Here is a 21,136-nt window from a genome sequence, read left to right as displayed (position 1 = left end):
ATCCTTACTAAAGATGAGCTCATAATAAAAAATTACAACTTGAAGAAGCCACCATGAGGTGAGAGTTTTTGCTGGTGAAATAAAGAAACAAAAAAGCCTCCAAAAACTACAAACAGAATAATGTGAAGATGTCTAAAACAGTAAGAATGTTTACAGATTTTAAAAAGAAGAGAAAAAACAATGAAAAAACTGGTCATATGGAAAAAGAACTAAAATATTTTTAAAAGAACCAAAGAGAAACATAATGAATAAACAATCATTGATTAAAAAAATAAAACCTTAAGGGATACAGAGGATAGAAGACAAACCATATCTCTAATAGTCATTTCAGAATGAAATGCTGGAAAAAAGGGGGAGAAGGATGCAATATTAAAAAGATAATAGCTGACAGTTTCCAAAACTAATGAGCCATATAAGCCCCTTCCAACATCCAGGAATGACAAAATCAGAAGTAATAAGAAATCCATACCTCAATAAACTATAATGAAAACATAGAACATCAAAGACAAAGAAAGGATCTTAAGAACAATCAGAAAAAAGGGGCGGGGTTAGACATGCTAACCAAGAATTCTTAACCCAGCTAGACCATCACTCCAGTTTGAGGTCAAAATGAAGACATTTTCAGAAAAATGAAAATTGAGACTTTATTTTCCATGGACTCACAGGAAAGAACCATTAAAGAAAGATAACTGAACAAGAAAGGAAAGTGAAATGCAAGAATAAACTATGTGAACAGATACTGGCAAACATTTTGGTAAAGCTAAATAGGCAGAGAATCTTTTTTTTTAATTGAAGTATAGTCAATTTACAATGTTGTGTCAATTTCTGGTGTACAGCATAAAGCACAGAATCATAACAAGAGTACTAATGAAACTGAGTAATCTGGAGAGTGTGATGGTTAATTTTAATGTGTCAATGTGACTAGCCATGGTGTCCAGGTATTTGGTCATTCTCAATATTTTGGTGAAGGTACATTTTTGGATGAGGTTAACATTTAAATTGGTAGAATTTGAGCAAAGCAGATTATTTTCCAAAATATGAGTGAACCTCATCCAACGAGTTGAAGACATAATAAAGACTGACTCCACCCAAAAGCAAGAAGAAATTCTGCCAACAGACTGCCTTTGGATTTGAACTGTAACTTATCCCTGGGTCTCCAGCTTGCTGGCCTCTGCAGATTTTGGATTTACTGAGCATTCACAACTATATGAACCAATTCCTTAAAATAAATCTCTCTCCTGTTGGTTCTGTTTCTCTGGATAACCCTGTTTAATATGGAGGGCATTTAAAAACTAAGGGAAACAAAATGCTAGAGAATACAAGGAAGGTGCAAAAGAGGATGGTATTCAAAGTGAAATTACAAGGTCTTTATTTTATTTTGAAGAAGCTCAAAAGACATATTAACTTCAGACTCCGTTAAGTCAAACATGCATGTTACACACCTAATAGTACACTGAGGAAGAGAAACAGAATGTACAACATCCAAAACAGTAAAAGGGGAAAGATTAGGGAGGGGAAGTAACTTGGAAAAATATGTCTATCAGAGAGAGTTGGTAAAGATATAAGAAAGTAAAAGCATGATTAAGAGAACAAATGAATAAGAAGTCCAAATTTATCATAAAATATAAAATAATGACTAGGTTGCATTCACATATTAAAAGACTGAAAAAAATCTCAGAACATCTAAAACTATTCATATGTTGTTTAAAAGATATTTACCTAAAACATTAAAACATAGAAAAAAGGGGGAAAAAGGATAAAGAAAAGATATACCAGATAAATATTATCCAAAATAAAGCCAGTATAGGCAGAATTAACATAGACAAAAGCATTAATGGATTTTGAAAGGGCCATTACTTAATGATAAAAGGGAAAATTTACTGGAATGTAAAACAACCCTGAAGTAAACATACCTGCCAACATTGTCTCAAGATACATAAAGCAAAAATTGATAGACTATAAGCTGACTGTGCTAATATTGAAAAAAATTGGGAAATCTTAACATACTTCTCCCATAATCCACTAAAGAAATAAAAATCAGTAAAGCTTCAGAAAATTTGGACACATATATAACAAGCTTGATCTTGTAAATACGCTCTTGTAGAAAACTACATATCCACAACTAGGTTCTTTTTAAGCACATATGGAATCTTAATAAAATTTAATGATGCACTAGGCTACAAAGACAGTCTCAGCAAATGCCAAAGAGAATATGTCACATGAACATACTCTAAACACAGTGCCTGTGATAAGCAGAACAATGCTCCCAGGGTAGACGTCCATGTACTAACCTCTGGAATCTGTTACCTTATATGGCAAAAAGGACTTGTGGGCGTGACTAAATTAAGAGCTTTGAGATGGGGAGATTATCCTAGATTACCTGGAAGATTCAATGTAATCACAAGGGTGATAAGGATGTAGGAGGGTCAGAGTAAGAGAAGAAGATATGAGGACAGAAGCAGAGGTGTAAGGATCAGAGAGAGATATTAAGATGGAGGAAGGAGTCACAGGCCAAGAAATGCAGATGATTACTAAACACCAAAAAAAGCAAGAAAACAGATTCTTCCCTAGAGCCACCAGAAGGAACACTGTCCTGCTAACATCTTGATCTTATTCCAGAGAGACTGATTTTGGACTTCTGACCTTCAGAACTGTAAGAAAATAAATCCGTATTGTTTTAAAGCCACCGAAGTTGTAGTAATTTGTTACAGCAGCAATAGGAAATTAACACTGTGCCAAAAAGTTAGAAATGAGGTATCAGCAATAGAAAGAGCACCAAACTAAGTGTCCTAATACATTTGAGAACTTCAAAAAAATTAATGGGTCAAAGAAGAACTCACAATGAAAATCATAAAACAGTTAAAACTATCAGACAAGCACAGTATAATGCACCAAGTATTGAGAGATGTATCCAAATCATTATTTTTAGAAAAATGTATAGCCTTAAATGTTTATATCAAAAAACAAAAAAGCTAAAAATTGATGATCTAAAATTTAATTTAAGAAATTATAAAAATAACACCAGCAGGAGGGAAAAACAAAAAGAAGGTAATAAATGACATAACAAGAAGAGAACTAATGTTTAATGAAATACAAAATAAATAAGCAATAAGAAACTACAAAATTGAAAGCTGGGTCTCCAAAAAATTATAGACAAATTTTGTATTAATTAGTCAAGTTTTAAGAGGGGTGGTATAAATAAACAATTTTAAATACATACAAATACGTGTAAAAATATAAGAAAATATTATAAACAATTTCATGCCAAAAACTTTGAAAACTTAAACTGAACAATTTTCCAAAATACATAAATTATAAGAATGGATCAAAAAAGAATTGGAAAAACTAAATAAAACCTGCAACTACTAAAGAAATTAAATTCATTGTCAAAAATCTGCTTGTAAAAAACACCAATGAGCTCAGAAAGTCTAACAGGTATACTTTCCAGGACACACAGGAACAAGTAACCCTTTCTCATACAATCTGTTCTAAGGAAGAGAGAAAGAGGAAAAACACTTCAGTTCTTTTTAAGAGGCTAGCATAACACGATACCAAAACTATAGGAGGCCAGTACAAGAAAGGAAAAATAAAGCTAATCTCATTTATGACAGTCTATGTAAAAATCACTTATTTAAAAAATACATATATGTGTATCTCAGCTGGACATTTTTTAAAAGTTATATTTTATTTAGCCCTACTAAATATTTCGTAGTGGAAGAGATTTTCAGGTTTTCGTCTGTCTTATTGTGGAAAAAGAAGTCTTTCAAAGATATTTTAAAGTTCTCCTTAATCTGTTACAAACTTCTTGAAGTACACTGCACTTTTAAAGAATATTTCTTAATACTCTACTTGCAAAGAAGGAAAAGGGTGGTAGTTTAGGATGAACTGGTATCCCTCACCATCAACCCTCCAGGAAAAAGAAAGGAACAGAAAATGAAGAGTAAGATAGAGCAGGGGAAGAAGCAGAGGCAGGACAAGTAAGGGGAAAGGGGAAGAGAAGGAAAAGAGGAGGAAGATAGAATAGCAGCTAATAGTTACATAGCACATACTTTGTGCCAGAAATTTCTTTAAATGCTAACAAATGTACTTACCAAAACTCCAAAATAACACTATGGTGATTCATACTATTATTACCCACATCATACAGAGAAAGAAAGAAGTGATAAATTGTAATTACTCTAATTTTCTTTGTGGGTTAAGAAATTCAGTGGACTCAGAACCAACACTGAAAAATAAATCCCTATGAATGAAAGGTAATATTTTGATCAATCATCTTTTTTCTCTTAAAGATTACCTAGTATGTATAATCTCCTTATAGATGAGGAAATGGAGGGTTTTAAAGAGAATGAGAATTACACATTCAAGGTAACAGAATCCCAAAATGACAGAATCAGGACAAGAAAACAAATCTTCAGACTCTTTTTGTGTGTATGGACACTTTATTTGGATAAAACTTACTCTGTGATAAACTAAAAAGATCTTCACAGTATTCTGCTCATGGTATTCTAGTAGTACCAATATGAAATATGCAACAGTGTCATTAAACTCAAGAGATGAACAGCACAAAGTTTGCTGAACTTCCTTCTACCTTTTTAAATTTTACTTGTTTCAAGTAGAGGTCATCAAGCATGCAAAAAGGCATTGGAAATTATGTCATACAGTGATTCCTAAGCCTTAGTGATGACTGGTACAACTAGGGGAGGTTTGTAAAATGCAGGTGCTTAGGCCATCCATAAACCTATGGAATCAGAATCGCCAGGATACGACTCATGTTTTTGTTGTCATCATTTTTAAAGTTTCTGTTACTTTGCTCATTCACTCACGGAACTTCTAATACAGAAATTGTTGAGGATATTAAAATTTCAGAAAACTACAGGCTAGCTTTTTGTCATAAATGCACAAATACATCTTATGTTCTGAGTAGTAACTGATATTGGATGAATAAAAATATATTTTATGCCATTTGTGCAGCTTAAATTTAAAGCATTTCTGTTAAATCCTAATTTATCAATTAAAAAATTAACAAACTTGATGAATTTAAACCAGTGGTGTGCTGGCAAATATTTAACAACCAGCTCTCTGGGTATAATTCCATCAATGTTGATTGGATTGTAGGGTTTTTAAAAAAATATATTGAAAGAATATTTCCTCAATTTTTATGCAATTCACAATATAACAACTATAGGCACACTATGCATTTATTTACATTACTTCTATTACTTTAAGTGGAGAAAACCAACAAAACAATATATCAAGCCCTGATTTGCAGCATGTGCCAATTTCTGTGGTATAAATACTCCACCATGGCCAAGTTCAAGCTACTAACATGATGTCACTGAATACAGAGTTTTAAGAGATGTATAGTACCCCACCATTATATAGTATTTTTACCATTAAGACACAATAGGCACAAATAACCTCAAGATCATAGATAATAGTAAAAGGTAGTCAATTAATTATAAAGCTGTTAATTTTAAGTATTTATTATCTTTGTTTTTAATATAACTTAATTATACACTTACATGATTCCATTTTTAATAATGTCTGTGTTGAAAACCAGCACACAAAATTCCTGAAAAGTTAACAGTCAGTTCTCTTAAGTGCAAGCTGGCTCCAGTATACCTCAGAAACACCTGTGAATACTATTCGTGAAATTTCACATAAAATCACACATCTATTTTAGTCCAAAAAATCTGTAGTTATCTGAATTAGCAGAAGTCAACTTACAACAAATTATCAGTATGCCCAAACAAAACCCAAATCAATGATCTATTTGATTACATTTTAGTTCAAAATTTCTACAAAGATTTTTAATTTAAACTACTTTCATACAGAAAGGACTTCCTTGCTTAACTCTCTGAGTATGAGGTTTTTATTTTGCTCTTATACAACTGTTAACATACCATTAATATGAATTTGTGCTATTCCAAAACAATTTCATTAGGACATAGTCAATTCTTATGGAACCTACAATTTATTGTAGGCTGTCTCATGCTTAACTCATTAGAGAAGGAGTCAAAAAAGGAAAACTAGAAATAGAGGAAAGAAGATATTTATGATCTGAGGCAAATGTTGAGCCCCTAAGCTACAAAAGAGTGATAAAGAGGAGAAAGTTAAGTACTTTCTTTGGGATAGTGCTGACAGTTCTCAAGAGTGGCTAGGTACTCAGGGGCTAGACATTCCAGATACATCAGAGGTGCAGTGAGAGGTACAGGATACCCAGGCATAGCAACCTACCAATCCCTTAAAAAACATACACTTAAGAGTCAATGTTACTCTTTACCTTTCCAACATAGCGCTGGCCCCTAAACTCAAGACTACTTTATTATAATCTAGATTCACAAATCGGGTTCCTATCTAAAACTATAAGCTTCAGTCACTTTAGGTGACATTTAGATGATTAAAAACCAAAGTAGCATTTTATCTGGAATCCTCCAGCTCTGGGAAGAGAACTGTCCCAGAGACTCCTACCATGACAGCAGGGGAAACCATGGTAACTGCTCAAGCATTTATCTCCACCTTAAGAAATACACCACTTCAAGATAGAATATATTACTGCAGTAGAATGTAAAATGAGTCAGAAAAGAACAAAGCTTCAAATTCCCTCCTGACAGTTAATCCATAGTTTTCCTACTTCATAGGTATTTGCTACCAGATTTTAAGCTACTTGGTTGCCACCTACCAGAAATGTCATTATTATAATTTCAATACACATGCAACCACAGCAATCAGCCAACAGTATTTCATTGAAATTAGTCCTATTTCCCCCAATATAAAGTTATGTAATTTCAGCCTTTTGCATCTCCAACTTAGATAGCATCCCACTCCCTACCTCTGCTGCCTTTTGTCATTTTCTAAAAAGTGAATTATTTTTACTCCTGTATGAATCATTAAAAAATCCTATTAGCGATCCATTTAATTATTAAAATATAATTCATAATTATTGTTGTTGTTTAACATCTTCCCTTCAGATTTTAAATCATCCTTTAAACAGAAGCTTGGAAATTTACAGCATGACTGCTATTCTGAAGTAGAATTTTCTGGGCAGTAATGTGGAAAGATTTTTGAATACTGGAGAAGGCCAAGAAATATTTAAACAATCTATTTGTTTCCATGACTCTCCTATATTTCAAGATATTGGGTATTATATTTAGTAATATTTTAAATATAATTAAAAATAGTATATCAGGTAAATATATACTGGTTCAGTTACTCAATTAAAAAAAATTCTACCATTAGTAGTACACACTTTCAGAATTAATAGGAGCTCAGACCTAAGCATGTCTCTTTCCGAACAAAGTCAGAAAATGTCCTAAAAGTTAACCTTGCTTATGAGAGCTGTTTTTTACTTCAGTGTGATCTCAATAGGTAATGAACAAGAAACTTAAAAAGAAACGAAGAATCCACACTCTTATTTAATGTCTGTATCATGGGTGTTCAATAAATATTAAACATATACAAAAGAAATTTTCGTCTCCCTGTAGGTGGTAAGAGTTTAACATTATCCTAAACTTGTAAAACCTATGGTCTGCTATATGGGTAAATAACAATAATAGGAAGTTAATCACCTTTGGTATTTCTAAAATAGCCTCAAACAAGAATACAATTATGCTAAAATAAAACTTAAAAAATGGCTTTCAATCAAACTAAACAATCTGCAATAGGAACTATTCCAGTATCAGTTGTATAAAACAGTTAGAATACCTATAAAGATGCTTTGTACATGACACATACATGAATTATATAAACCTCACCAAAAATTTTCGGTACATTTTCAAATTTCTATCTTTGTTTTTCTATTTCTCCTTTGAATGCTGATTTTACTCTCATGAATTCCTAACTCTACAAAAGGAAGAGATAAACTTGGGAACAATCAGAATCAAAAGATATCTTGGCTAGGCTCCAGTGATGCATAGCAACAGTCCATAGAACACAAGACTGTATAAGTATATTCAATGTCATATGATTCACAGCAATTAACTTAAAAACTGGCTTTATTCAGAATCTTCAAACATTCAAGTAAATGTCTAATAGAAAAGAATAACAGAAATAAATCCATTAGTTTTAATATATTCCAAGTATACAACACATAAAGCATTTTATCATGTATCAACAAAGGGAACTCAAAATATTTTAAGGAAGTTGAAAGAAATTATTATACAAGGAAAAATTTCTTTTTATGTACTTTAGAACAAAAGACATCAAACAAAATTAAAATCCAAAAGAAACTACTGTTCTTCCATAAATTAAATGTTTGAAAAAAATCTAATTAACCTTAAGGGTTTCAAATTAACAAAATTGCGCTAACATATTTTTGCATCAACTGTTTTCTGGGGGTGATTAAATATAAAAACCTACTCTGCAAATTTCAATAATTTCCTCAACTTCTCTGTTTGAATGTTTGCAACATTAACAATCCATTTTATTTGCTTATGTGGCATATAATTCCCCAATATGAAGATGTTTTTCTTACAAGGTAACCAAACTGAAGAGGTTTCCAACTGAAATTGCTGTGTGATGCTATTTACATGATTGCTACTTAAGAGAGTTCAGGCACGATATAAATTTGGTTAAAGCAAATTATTATTATAATTTTCAAAACACTTAATTGAAAATGTCAAAGTGAATAAGTGAGATTATAGGTGAAATTTTTATATAAGAAATAAATGTGACTTAGTTTGACTACTTTTTCAATTACTATGTTCCATTTTTTTCCTACGTTTTATATCATGTTTTTCTGCAAGCTAAGATATTCATTCTACTTTGAAAAGATTAAAAATTCTATTATATAAAAATGGCAAATTAAACTTGTTTAAAATGTAACTGAAATGATTCCTCAAAGCAGAGAAATACAGATGCAAATGTATTCTACAGTTTAGGCCTATTCAACATGCAATACTAATGTATATTATTACTTGTGTCTGCATTCAGTAGTAAAGTCCTGATACTAAACAGAATTTTGGAAATTATAGTCTTAATTGTACATTTACAGAAAAACAAAGTACTAGACTAAAGAAAGAAAAATATCTGAGAATAAATCTTAACTGTGAATTTACACACGCATATTAACTTAATTTCAGTTAATCTGTTGAGAATTATATTAAGCAAATGATTTTAATAGCCATATCTATATTATCTGTCCATTGTGGAAGGACAGTAAAATTTGTTTAATTTTAGACATGTAGGCTATACACTGAGTTTGAGAGGTCTGTAGGCTATCCAGATGGAGATACTGAGTAGGCAGCTGGATACAGTGTTTGACGCTCAAAAGAGAGGTCTGTGTAGAAGGTAACTTTTGAAAGTCATCATCATGTATGGTAACTGATGGCACAGGAATAGGAGAGCTACTGGGGGGAAGAATTCCGGGGGAACACTAAAATATAACAGCTGGCAGAGAGTGAGGAATAGCTTCAGCAACCTGAAAGAAAATAGTCATAATGGTAAAATGAGAACCAGGAAGGAATAGTGTGATCAAAGCTTTAAAGAAGTTGATCAAGTTAGAGTGAAAAGTATACACTGGATTTGGAAAGCAGAGTATCAGTAGTGAACTTACTGAGAGCAGCTTCAGTAGATTAATAGAGCTAAAGTGAAATTACTGGGGTAGGTAATAGAGTTGAGATCAGATGCATGGATTCCTCATTTACTAAAAAAAAAAAAAATACTGAGCACCTATTCAATGTGTAAGGCACTAAGCTAGGATACATTGAGATGCTAGGCACTGTGGGGATACACTGATGAGAAGACAATCCTTTTAGCATTTATAATCTGCTAGGGAAGACCAGTGTTGACTACATCAGCAAAGGATTTTAACTCCATGCAATAGGAACCTTAGCTTAGTCTCAATCAAAAAGAAAATGTTAAATAGTTCACAGAATTGTTGGCATGCTAAAGAAACAGGCTCAGAAACTATGTAATGAAGGAGGGAAGCATGGAAAATGATGCCACAGAACTAGCCCAGTGAAGACCTTACTGCTGCCATCACCAAGCATCAGCTGCTACAGATGGCATCTCACTGGCCCTAAACCATGGACAGCACCTCCAACCTGAATGTTCTATTGCTGCCCACCCCCAAAAGTCCTACTGCCAGGAAGAATTTGACACTGCCTCTATTTATTTGTATCACTAATTTGTGAATTCAAAAGTGACACAGGCACTTCAATTGGTTAAGTCTAGATGAAACATCATATCCCAGCTACAATGGAAGCTGGGAGAGTAATTATCCAGCTCTTCAACTATGGGAGGAGGGCTCTACCTCCTAGTAAGGCTCACAGAATTACCCAAACACAAGAAGAAGTTCATACAAAGAGAGGTTACATCAGATTAAAAATACACACTGAAGTAAGTAAATAACACTAGCTTAAAACAAGATGGAAGCTTATTTTTCTCTCACATTAAGGAAACATGGAATGTCAGGAGTCCCGGCTGACATGGCAGCAATCTACGGACATAAGGAATCTAGGCCCCTTCTACCTGGCTGCTCTATTGCCACTTCATGACCCAGTAGGGATACTCAAGAACCAGTCAGCAGAAGGAGGAAAGGTAAGGGGAAAAGAAGAGCATGTGTCCCCTTTAATGATACTTTCAGGAAGTCACACTCAACTTACCTCATTAATCATAAGGCAAATGCAACTGTAAAGGAAAAGAGAGAATGCAGTCATTGCTATGCAGCAATGCGCCCAACTAAAAATAAGAATTTTTATTATTAAGGAAGAAGGAATAAATGTCTAATGGGAGGTTAAAAGCAGCACCAGACACAGGAGACCCACAGTGAAAAGCAACCACTACAATAAGATATAATAACAATGATGAACAAAGGATTTTAACCTGGTCCAGAAAGTAAGGAAGATCTCTTTGGGGAAGATATATTTAAATGAAAAGTAAAGGATGAGTCGTTACCTGATGGAAAGGTTAGAGTCAGAAAGGAGAGAGGGGGAAGGTAATTAGAGGTGAGGGAAATGTGTATAAAGGCCTGGCATGATACACAGAGAAGGAGCTGAAAAACCTCTAGTTGGCTGAGGGCTATGGTAGAGAGCAAGGGGAGGAGTGCAGTGAGATGCTGCTTGTCAGACAGGCAGGCCTGCCCCTGTGAAATGCTTCCTAAGTTCAGCAGCTTGGACTAAATCCTAGGGTGGTATGAAGTCACTGATTACAGTAACACAGTGATTGAATCAGATCTGAAATGGAGAAATGTCAGTAAGACTATAGTGTAAAGCCTGAATTAGAGGAGAACAAGGTTGGAGGCAGAAAATCAAGAGGCAGTTGTAGTTGAGGAGAGAAGCAGCAGAGGCCTAGCGGAGGGTGGAGGTACGAATGGCAGAGAGCAGGGGAAGGCCTTCCCCTTCAAGAGCTATTTAGAAAGTAAAATTGGCAGGCCTGGTAACTGAAGGGATGCCGGGAGTAAGGGCATCCTTACTAAAACTAAAACTGACTCTCAGGTTTCTGACTTGGATATCTAGATACAGGATAGGCATCATTTGCTAAGACAGATCATACTAAAAGAGAAGCAATTTGTTACTGTTGTTTTGTTTTTCTTCCTTAAGGAAGTGAATAGTCTCAGTTTTAAATGCTGAGTCTGAGGTCCCATGAAATATCTGATAGGAATTGTTCATGTTTCTATTACAATATGAACTAACTAGATGGTAATATGCACGCTCCAATACACTCTCTAGACACAACCACAGGAATGAACAATCATGTGTTATATAAAGTTTTCTAACTAAAAGAATAAATGCAGAAGTCCTATTGAAGCAAAGGATATTTTATAGCCACATAGGATTACCATTTCAGTGTCTGGAATAAGGGTGGCCTAGGGACTTGACTGGACTATTTGGGGTTCAGTACTATGGGTAACCCACCTTACCTCAGAAAAGCTTTAACTTTTTATGTATTTGTCTTTGATCTGAAACAGTTCTTTGAATGTCTCTCTCTGTGGTTGGTGGTACTTGATCACTCAGACCCTATGTGTTTTTCCACAGGCATGTTGTGATTTTGCCTGTAAAAGTGCCAGTTACCATGATAAGGGGCTGGGGACAAAAAATCAATAAGATGTAACATCTATCTTTGAGGAACACTCAGTCTAATAGGGAAGAAAGATACTCTTATCATTGAGATTACCAGCCAATATCATTTTTATTTTGTATTCTTTGCTTTCTAGATTAACCAGCAAAGTCATATGGTATAACTCATTCTCTACTTCCATTTTGGACATCAAATTTTATAAAACAAAACAAAAAGGCTTTTAAAAAAATTAAAAGGCTAAGAGGCAAATCACATTATACCATTATATTTTAAGCAGGGAAACTTGCTTAAAATCTTTCAATAGCTTCCAAATATAACTCAAACAAAACCCAAACTCATTACTATAATGAACCTGTCCCATTTGATCTTGCCTCAGACTATGTCTGATCTTATTTCATATTACTCTCCCCTTTGCTCACTAGAGTCCAACCAGAAGTGTTCTTTCTGTTTCAGGTACAGAAAAACCACTCCTACTTTCCTGGTCCTTCAATTGAAAGCAAAATCCACATGTTCCTGCCCCTATCTTGTTTATCACATATCCCAGTTCATTTCTTCAAAGCATTTCTCATTACCTGATAGAATATTATTTATCAATTCATTTATTTTCTGTCTCCCTCTTCTAAAATTAGAATGCCATGACATCTCACACCAGTTACTGTCAAAAAGGATGTTGGCAAGTATGTGGAGAAAAGGGAACCATTGTGCACTGTTGGTGGGAATGTAAATTGGTGTAGCCCCAACAGAAAACAGTATGGAGGTTCCTCAAAAAATTAAAAATAGATGCTGTATAATCCAGCAATTCTACTTCTGTATATATATCCAAAGGAAATGAAGTCAGTATCTCAAAGACCTTTCTATACACCCATGTTCACTGCAGCATTAACCAATATATGGAAACAATTTTAAGTGTGCATCAACAGATGAATGAAGAAAGGAGATGTGGTATATTCATTCAATGGAATATTATTCAGCCACAAGAAGGAGGAAATCCTGCTATTTGCAACATCGATGGTCCTTGAAGGCATTATGCTAAGTGAAGTAAGTCAGGCAGGGACAGACAAATACTGCATGACCTCACTTACATGTGGAATCTAAAAAAGCCAGACTCAGAAACAGTAGAATGGTGACTCCCAGGGAGGAGAGGATGGGGAAATGGGAAGATGCTGGTTAAAATATAAATCTCCAGTTGTAAGATGTATACATGGTGGGAACCTAATGTACTGCATGGTGACTGTAGTTAGTAATACTGTATTATATACTTGAAAATTGGTAAGGGAGTAGGTCTTAAATGTTCTCACCACGAAAAAAAATAATAATAAAAAGGTAATTAGATGAGGTGATGGAGACATTAACTAATCCTACTTTGGTAATCATTTTCCAATACATACATATCTCAAATCATCATGTTGTACACATTGGACTCACACAATGCTGTATGTCAATTATATCTCAATAAAGGTGCAGAAAATATTAGAATGCCATGAGATAGCATGTATCTTTTATATCTTGCTTACCACAGTATTCCAGCACTTAGAATAATACCTGGCACATAGTAGGTGCTCAATAAATATTTGTGAGTGAATAATACAATTACTGAGTGATTGAGCTAGGATTCAAACCCAGGTCTGATTGGGTGCCCATCCTTAGAGTTTGTCAACTATGTCAGACAGCTTGTGAAGACAAGATTGGATGTGACTTATTCTCAAGTCTTCCATATCCCCTAGTACACTGGTATGTGTAAAACATGCTATCAATGTATATTTACTAAATAAAACAACATTTAGATTTCATACTGTAAGTTCTTAGGTACTAGAATAACAAACAAAAACAGTATGTATCTGTAGGTACAGAACCAATTCACACCATTCCTTCTTTCTAGAATAGGTCCCCAACTCCACTCCTTTTTTCCATAAGAAAAATTTCTTTCTTTGGTTTCAAGAATCACAGCCTGTTTTTGTTTTTCAGTTTTCTCCAGTATTTTTTTTTAAAGCAAACATACATTTAATTATCACCCAGGTCAAGAAATAAAACATTGCCAGCAAAGCAAAAGCCTTCCTTTTGTCCCCTCCCCATCACGACCCCTCCTTCCAATCTCAGGACTTGGAACCACCACCTGTCTTCTTCCTTAGTGATCTAGGACCAATAAATCCTGGCTAAAAGCCCCATCTTGATTATAAGCAGCAAATATCTACTATTTCATGGCTTGCCTTTGTACTTTTTTAATGGTATATTTTGATGAACAGATGTTCTTAATTTTACCATAATTGATTCATCTTTTTTTAATTCTTTTTTTTTATAGTTAGTGCTTTTTGTATCCTTTCCCTAACAACACGGAATTCTTAACTCACCCCTTCAAACATTGTTACTGAATACATTCTTTAATCAGATACATATATTTTTTTCTTTCTTCTCTTTTCCTACTTTTTTTTTTCTTGACAAATTTTTAAAAAGATGGAATTTTTTTCCAGGTCTCTCTACTTTCAGGCTCATTTTGCTCAAGAACACAAGTTCATGATGGATTCAGTTGCCATGTAAATTTGCTAACACCCTCAAGTTCCCCAAATCTCATGTAAGAGATGTCTGCCTTCTTTTTTCCAACATCTAAATCCCCTGCATAGATCTGTTTTATACCTGCACCTTTAATTAAAGGTACATATTCATCACATGGGCACTTTGTCACAAAAATCATACTTCTTTCTTCTGGTTTTATTTCTTGACACCTAAATGTCAAGGCATTCTGCTCGGCGTGAACAATGTATCGGAATTTCCTTATTTCTCTGTTTTTCTGTTTGTCATCCATGTGTGGGAAGTCAGCATACTCGGATCCAACAGGAAAAGCGTTATAACCGCATCCTATGAAGTACATCGCGCCCGTCCCATCACAACTTCTAGACTTTCCTTCTGCCCAGATGACTGCTCCAACTCCTGTTTTATGATCCTCAGTTCGATATGCCAATAACCTGGCCTGAACCATGCAGTGCCTTGCAATTTCTTGTGGCAGACTTTGATTGTGAACTTCATTAATCTGTTCAGTACTGCGACAATAAAACCTGTAGTGTGTAAAGTTGGGCACACTGGAAGCTACTGTGGCCAAAAGGAGGATAATGTCCTTCATGTTTTGCCTTAGATTGCTAAAGTACGGGTTTTCACACAGGTTCTCCAAACCTATAGTCATCAGTATTTGCTTATGCATTTCTTCATTGGAAACCAAAAATATCATTTCATATTCTTTTATTCTTTCTTGCTTACATTCAGAATAAAAGTCAACGTTAGTGTCCGGCAATGTTCTTGAAATTTTTTGAATAAAGTCACATTTGTAAGAGGTCTCCTCTACAAACTGCACCATGTAATACACCAGGGGCTGAAGTAAGACACACACATGAGCCCAGCTGTTTGACTTCAATCTTTCCACTGCTTTGGCATCTAACTTTGCATCTTCGGAACTAGAAGCCTCAGTAAGCAAACTTATTTCTGGATCAGAAGGCCAATATGAAATTCGGTTTACTCCAGCATTTACAATCATTTTCAAACAAGCAGAACATGGCTTTCTGGAAAAATAAAGATCACAGTTTTTCAGCCTTGATCCATGTTTTATCAGAGCAATTTTCCCAGCGTGTAAGTCTTCACTAGAACAGTGCAGGCCAACAATTTTCATATTTTTCACCACCACAAGACCAGTTCTCTTAACCTGTTTTTTGTCAGGAGATACTCTGGTCATCTCTTCATTATCTCCTAAGGCTCCATGCTTTCCCTCCTCTTTTTCCTGAGATTTTTGTCTTTGGGTTCCGACCACTGGGAAGAGCTCCATCCAGAGGCTGAGCAGAGTGAAGAGGTTGACTTTAGAAAGCCTTGGTATTTCACCGGTCATGCTGCCAGTCTGGGTGCTGACTGACCATCCGGCCCCCGTGCTCTCCAGATTTTGCATCTGCCCTGCTTCTTTCATCCCAAGCCCACCGGCCTCTGCTGCCCAGGAAACCTTTGGCTTTCCGGCATGATCTTTGCCCCAGCAACTCTACCTCTCAGCTCCTCCCAGCCAGTTTTCTCCAGTATTGAAAGAAACAGTTTGACATACAATTTCTGAACTCTCATAGCAGTTTTTTCTTACTTTTATTTTTCCCACAAGACTGTGAGCTAAGGCAAGGACCTGACTCCAACTCTTCATTTTTCCTTCATTTTTTCATTCCTTCCTTCCCTCTTTCCGTTTCCTTTCCTTCTTTTCTCTCTCTCCTTTTTTCTTTCTCTCTCTCTCTCTCCCTGCCCCCCTCCCTGCTTCCATCCCTCCCTTCCTCTCCACTTCTTCTCTCTCTTCTTTTCTTTTACTTCTAGGTGATTAAGGAGAAAGGTTTAAAATGTTTCCAAAATATAAACATCTATAGTCCTGAGATTACAAGAAATTATAATCCTTTAAATGATGTGACTATGTCTTAAATGCTACCTAGTTACATTTCTCTAAGAAAACTGCCCATAAAGGTGGACTCTGACAAATTAAAGCATTCCCAGGGAAGCTGAGACACCCGTAACAGTTTAACAGGAGAATTTCTAGGATCACAAGATCCCAAGAACCTCAAATACTAGATTTAAATTTACTCAGCCCCCATAAAGTATACAAAAACATAAAATTTCATATTATTACAGCTAAGAAACATCTAAGACCTGAAATTATTTAGTTCTGATGTTTAATACTCTCAAGAGTGCTGTTTTATTCCCTTATATGATATTCCAATAGCTTTCACAATCACAGCTTTTAAAATACTCCATACATTGAGTAGTCTACAGTTGATTATCCATTTTATCAAAGACTTTGTACCATAAGAAAACACTGATTTCAATTTTAAAGTGTTATTCTTTACAGTGGGTAGCATAATATCTCATTGGTCATTGATTTGATCCATAGGAAATCAAGTTTGCTACAGGAAGGTACATGAGGACATAGGAAGGTAAAAGGGGTATCTGTAAGCCAATAGCACGGAAAAAGAGAAAAAAAATTAAAAAAAAATAAGGACAGAAAAACTTAGTGAACACAGACTTGTGGGATAAATAACATAGATGGAAACAGCCCAATACACTTCAAAAGAGATATGAAGGCACAAATACTTTACAAGATAGAAAAGTAAGTGGTGGTCATTATTATAATGTAAACCATCATAAAATATCTTCAAGAAAACAAGAAAGGGTACAGGGCATCAAGGATGTTTATTAACAGTGTAGACATTAAAAAGAACCCCAGTTGTCTAGAATAATGTTTTTTTCTGGGGCTCAGCATGGCTGAAGTTTTAGTGTATTGCTATGTCTATTGTACATTGTCAAAAAAACTAGTTATTTTAACCTGATCATGATGCTCCAAGGATACAACCCTTCATTTGAGAGGCAGGCCCTATTTAATTGCTGCACAGCACCTAACAATTTTACCTGATCCATAAACAGAAAGGCTTTATTTGTGGGACTAGTTTAAATTGAAATATTAATAACAGGAAGAAATCTTACTGCCATTTCAGCAACAAAACTTATTTGAGGCAATATTCTTAGTTCTTTTAGTAAAGAGTTAAAAACTTTAGAGACAGTGTATTCCAAAGGCCTCCTTAGCCAATTTTCTAAAGTACAGAATGATCAATAAAAAATCAGCCTGTAACAGTATCTTCCAACGTCAATCGGAAAGAGTCTGTGTTCAATGGAATGCCAAACAGTACTGCCAGACATTTACTTTTATAAAAAGAGATTGCTATGTTTACATTGTTCTGTTAATAGCATGCTAACAAGTATGTTTCCTGTAGGGTCACTAATGGACAGAAAAAATACATAATAAAGCAGTGAATAGTGGATAGCCATTCATGCTCTACTGGTCTACAGTTACTAGAGAGAAGAACAAGTAAGTTCTATAATCTTAGGCAGCTATAAAAAAAAGAATACTCTCTTGTTAAAGCTCAAGAGAATCTGAAGAGGGAATAAAAGAGGAAAAAGTCAGACAGATTATGCTGTCAATTTTAGTTGTCATAATGTGCTTCAGAGATAAAACATTCCTCTGAATGGCAATTGAACAGATGGAAATTTTCATTTTTGGTTAACTGGATGGAAGAATTGGACCAGTACCTAAAATGACATTGAAATGAAGCTCAAACCCCCTCCCACAAGAAGGAAACAGATGCATCACTCCAGATACAAAATAAATTATTGAACAGTGCATATATTATATTGGCATCATTGTATCCAACTGTACATCTGCACAATGTTTTAGTCTCCTGGTGAGAGAACAGACATTTCTGAAAGGGAAAATAGGCAACTATTGAAGTGAATCTGATAAGTATACCATTTGGGTAAGAAAAGCCAAACAACACTTCACTGAATTTGAAGTTATTCATGCTGAGATGAAAAAAGAACCATAAATTATACTGATTTCAATGCCCTTCAACTTATACACTGATTTAAATATAGTAGACTTAGAAATATAAAACCACATTTTGAAGATTTTTATAATCTTAAATCAGAATGAATTTAAAAAAATATATTACTACTTAAGACTCTAAAAATTTTAAGGTTGAATACCCTCCTTGCTCGAGTTGACAGAGAAGGGAGTGACATTAAACTAAAACTACATTCCTTATCTTAAACTATGACTAGAGCGAATTCAAAGAATAGTTAACTAAAATGAGACCTATTTGATGATCTAAAGTTAATAACTGATCCTATGAATTGTGAGCTAAGGAAATGAACTCCTTTTATACTCTTTTGTAAGTTCCAATTCCACTGACAATACTGTCCTGGCTGGTACATTCCCACTGCTTTCCTAGCCAGCTGTTGCTCGTTGCTAGAGCTGATCCATGCAGGCTGCTTACACCATCCTACACATGCACCTCAGTCTTCCTATCTATCCTTTCTACTCTTCCCCAACTCATTAAATCCTCAGTCCAGCTGCAGAGAAAACATGAGGTACCAGTTTTAGAAGGTAGGTAAACAACCAGGTTTGGTTTCCATTTTGTTTTAAGACATAATCTGGGTTGGGACTGGACCAGCAACACTCCTGCATTATAAGGTGACTGTATATAAGAAGGTCTGATCAGGGGATGTAGATGATGCCTGAGGATGCCAGCAGAATAAATTCTGAGGTTAGAACCTAAAGGAGAAAGAGGCAAAAGGAAAAAATATTTCTATTATAAAAATATTTTATGGTTAAATAATAGAAATTTTGACTTTATTTATTGAGTCATTCATCACAATGTAATGAGATTTTACTGAATATGTAAAGTGATAGAATATTTTATCAGATATGACTTCCAATCAAACTATATTTAATAAGGATTCACCATCTTGAAGAATAACTGCATAGTCTATAGTCTTACAGACTATTAGAATAGCACAGGTGAGAAAAAAAAGCTCAGTGCAATCCCACAAAATATTAATGGAGAGCAGATATCATGGGCACAATGAATTATGATCTGTACTAGTGTACAGTATTCAGTGGTATTCCCTCTAGAAATAAAGTTGCACAGGGAAGTCATTCGTTGCATTCTCCCAATCATTTTTAAACACAGGCAAATGTGAAACAGAGCTCATTAAAGATATAGAAAGACAAATATAACCTGAAAGTAAAAGTATAAGGAGGTTGGGCCCATCTGGACTTATTAGACAGAGAAAAGCCTTGAGGGGAATAGCTGGGAACGTGGGATAGGAGAAATAGTTAGAAGGTAATTGGGAAAGGGGAACTCGAGTTGGCTCCCTCCCTGGGGTGTTTCTGCCAAGGAAAGAGAATAAGAATAGAACCTTCAGGAATAGTATCATGTGGTGGCTGGATGCCCAAAGAGAGTCTGTTGCTAGAAAAAGGCCATGGTATATAATATGGTAATGATTCACATAAGAATAAAAGAAAGAAGTGGACCAGAAATCATATTTTGTCTCTCTGACTCATTCAAATGCTCTATGTTTGCAGCCACTCTATTATCCACTGTTGGCTGTAATCTCTCATTGTCATTCTGTAATCATTCTTAAACTAATAAGAGCAGAGATTTAATTTAAAAGTTAACCTAAAACAAAAGGTTTCAGAAAACATTTTACATATCCTGGTGCTTTATGGTCCGTGGTCATGGGACTAAGAGATTGATGGATCATCACCACTGAGCCAGGTGAAAACTTGTAATCCAGGGGGCAAGAGAACAGGTAGAAGTCTCAGCTCTTCCTAATGAGGGCAGAAAGAGCACCAAAACGGCTATAACCAAAGGAAGCAGTGTGTTTTCAATTCACCTCCAGCTGCATTTCATTGTCATTAGAGACAGATACTTAAAATTCCTATTTTGATATTGTATGTTCTCTTATCAAACATAGTATCAGCATATCATTTATTGATTTTAAACATGAAATAAGCTAATTTATGAATAAAGCATTTCTTAACATGGTTTAGAAAGTGTTGAAAGATAACCTTTGAACAGTTAAGTACATACAGAAACTCTGGCAAGTCTGAAGGGAGGCTGGATTTACCTAAATGTAAAGCCTCAAATGGGGCAGAGAAAAGCTGAAGTGCTATTAATTAAACCATACATGGCAAATGAACATTAAACTTACCCATCTCTCATTGAAAAGGAGCACTAGAGACTAAAGCTCTTCTAATCCCTTTGTTCATCTTTTTTGTTGGGCAGATGATTAGCACATTTTCAATGCTGACAAATTACATACTGTGTTAAACACTGGATTCTTCAACACTATGAAGTTTTATTATACTCTTCAGCAATCATTTGCAACAATTTTAATTTTTTTCTTCTATCATGTTGTCTTCTAACATTTTTTATTTTTCCTCATCAAAAATCATTATGCAAATTTTATCCATAAAAGAAAAAAATTCCCTCAATCTGGAATGCTAAACATTGTTAGCTTTTCTGTAAAAGGCAAATAACAGAAGCAAACACCACTGCATACAAGGTAAAATAAGAGAGCATCTAGTTTTTTGAGAACTTTCTCTAAATAGTCCTGAAATAAAGTACTCTGACTCTCTAGCAAACATTTTCCAAAATACATTGTACTTGAAGATGCTGACAGTTACAGCATTATCCCTGTGTACTAGTGTAGTTACTTATCCTTTTTTAAAAAACTGAGCCAAAATTCACATAAGACAAAATTAACTATTTTAAATTGC

The 21,136-nt window shown here is 34.7% G+C and overlaps 2 protein-coding genes across 3 annotated transcripts in view; both read right to left on the bottom strand.

The window, feature by feature from the left end:
• NDUFAF2 (NADH:ubiquinone oxidoreductase complex assembly factor 2) overlaps positions 1 to 21,136 on the bottom strand; it is a 153,577-nt gene that overhangs the window by 110,442 nt on the left and 21,999 nt on the right. The window lies entirely within an intron of this gene.
• Positions 8,056 to 19,345, bottom strand: LOC105077782 (cytidine and dCMP deaminase domain-containing protein 1). Its single transcript, XM_045525105.2, has one exon. The coding sequence runs from the start codon at positions 15,959 to 15,961 to the stop codon at positions 14,528 to 14,530; it is 1,434 nt and encodes a 477-aa protein (XP_045381061.2). The 5' UTR covers positions 15,962 to 19,345; the 3' UTR covers positions 8,056 to 14,527.

This window comes from Camelus bactrianus, chromosome 3 (assembly GCF_048773025.1).
Source record: "Camelus bactrianus isolate YW-2024 breed Bactrian camel chromosome 3, ASM4877302v1, whole genome shotgun sequence".
Lineage (NCBI taxonomy): Eukaryota > Metazoa > Chordata > Mammalia > Artiodactyla > Camelidae > Camelus > Camelus bactrianus.
Note: the sequence above shows the minus strand (reverse complement) of the source record. Positions and strands in the feature narration are given on the sequence as shown.

Excerpts from the sequence above, each read along its gene's own strand:
- LOC105077782 (XM_045525105.2), bottom strand. The coding sequence starts at position 15,961 with ATGAAAGAAGCAGGGCAGATGCAAAATCTGGAGAGCACGGGGGCCGGA.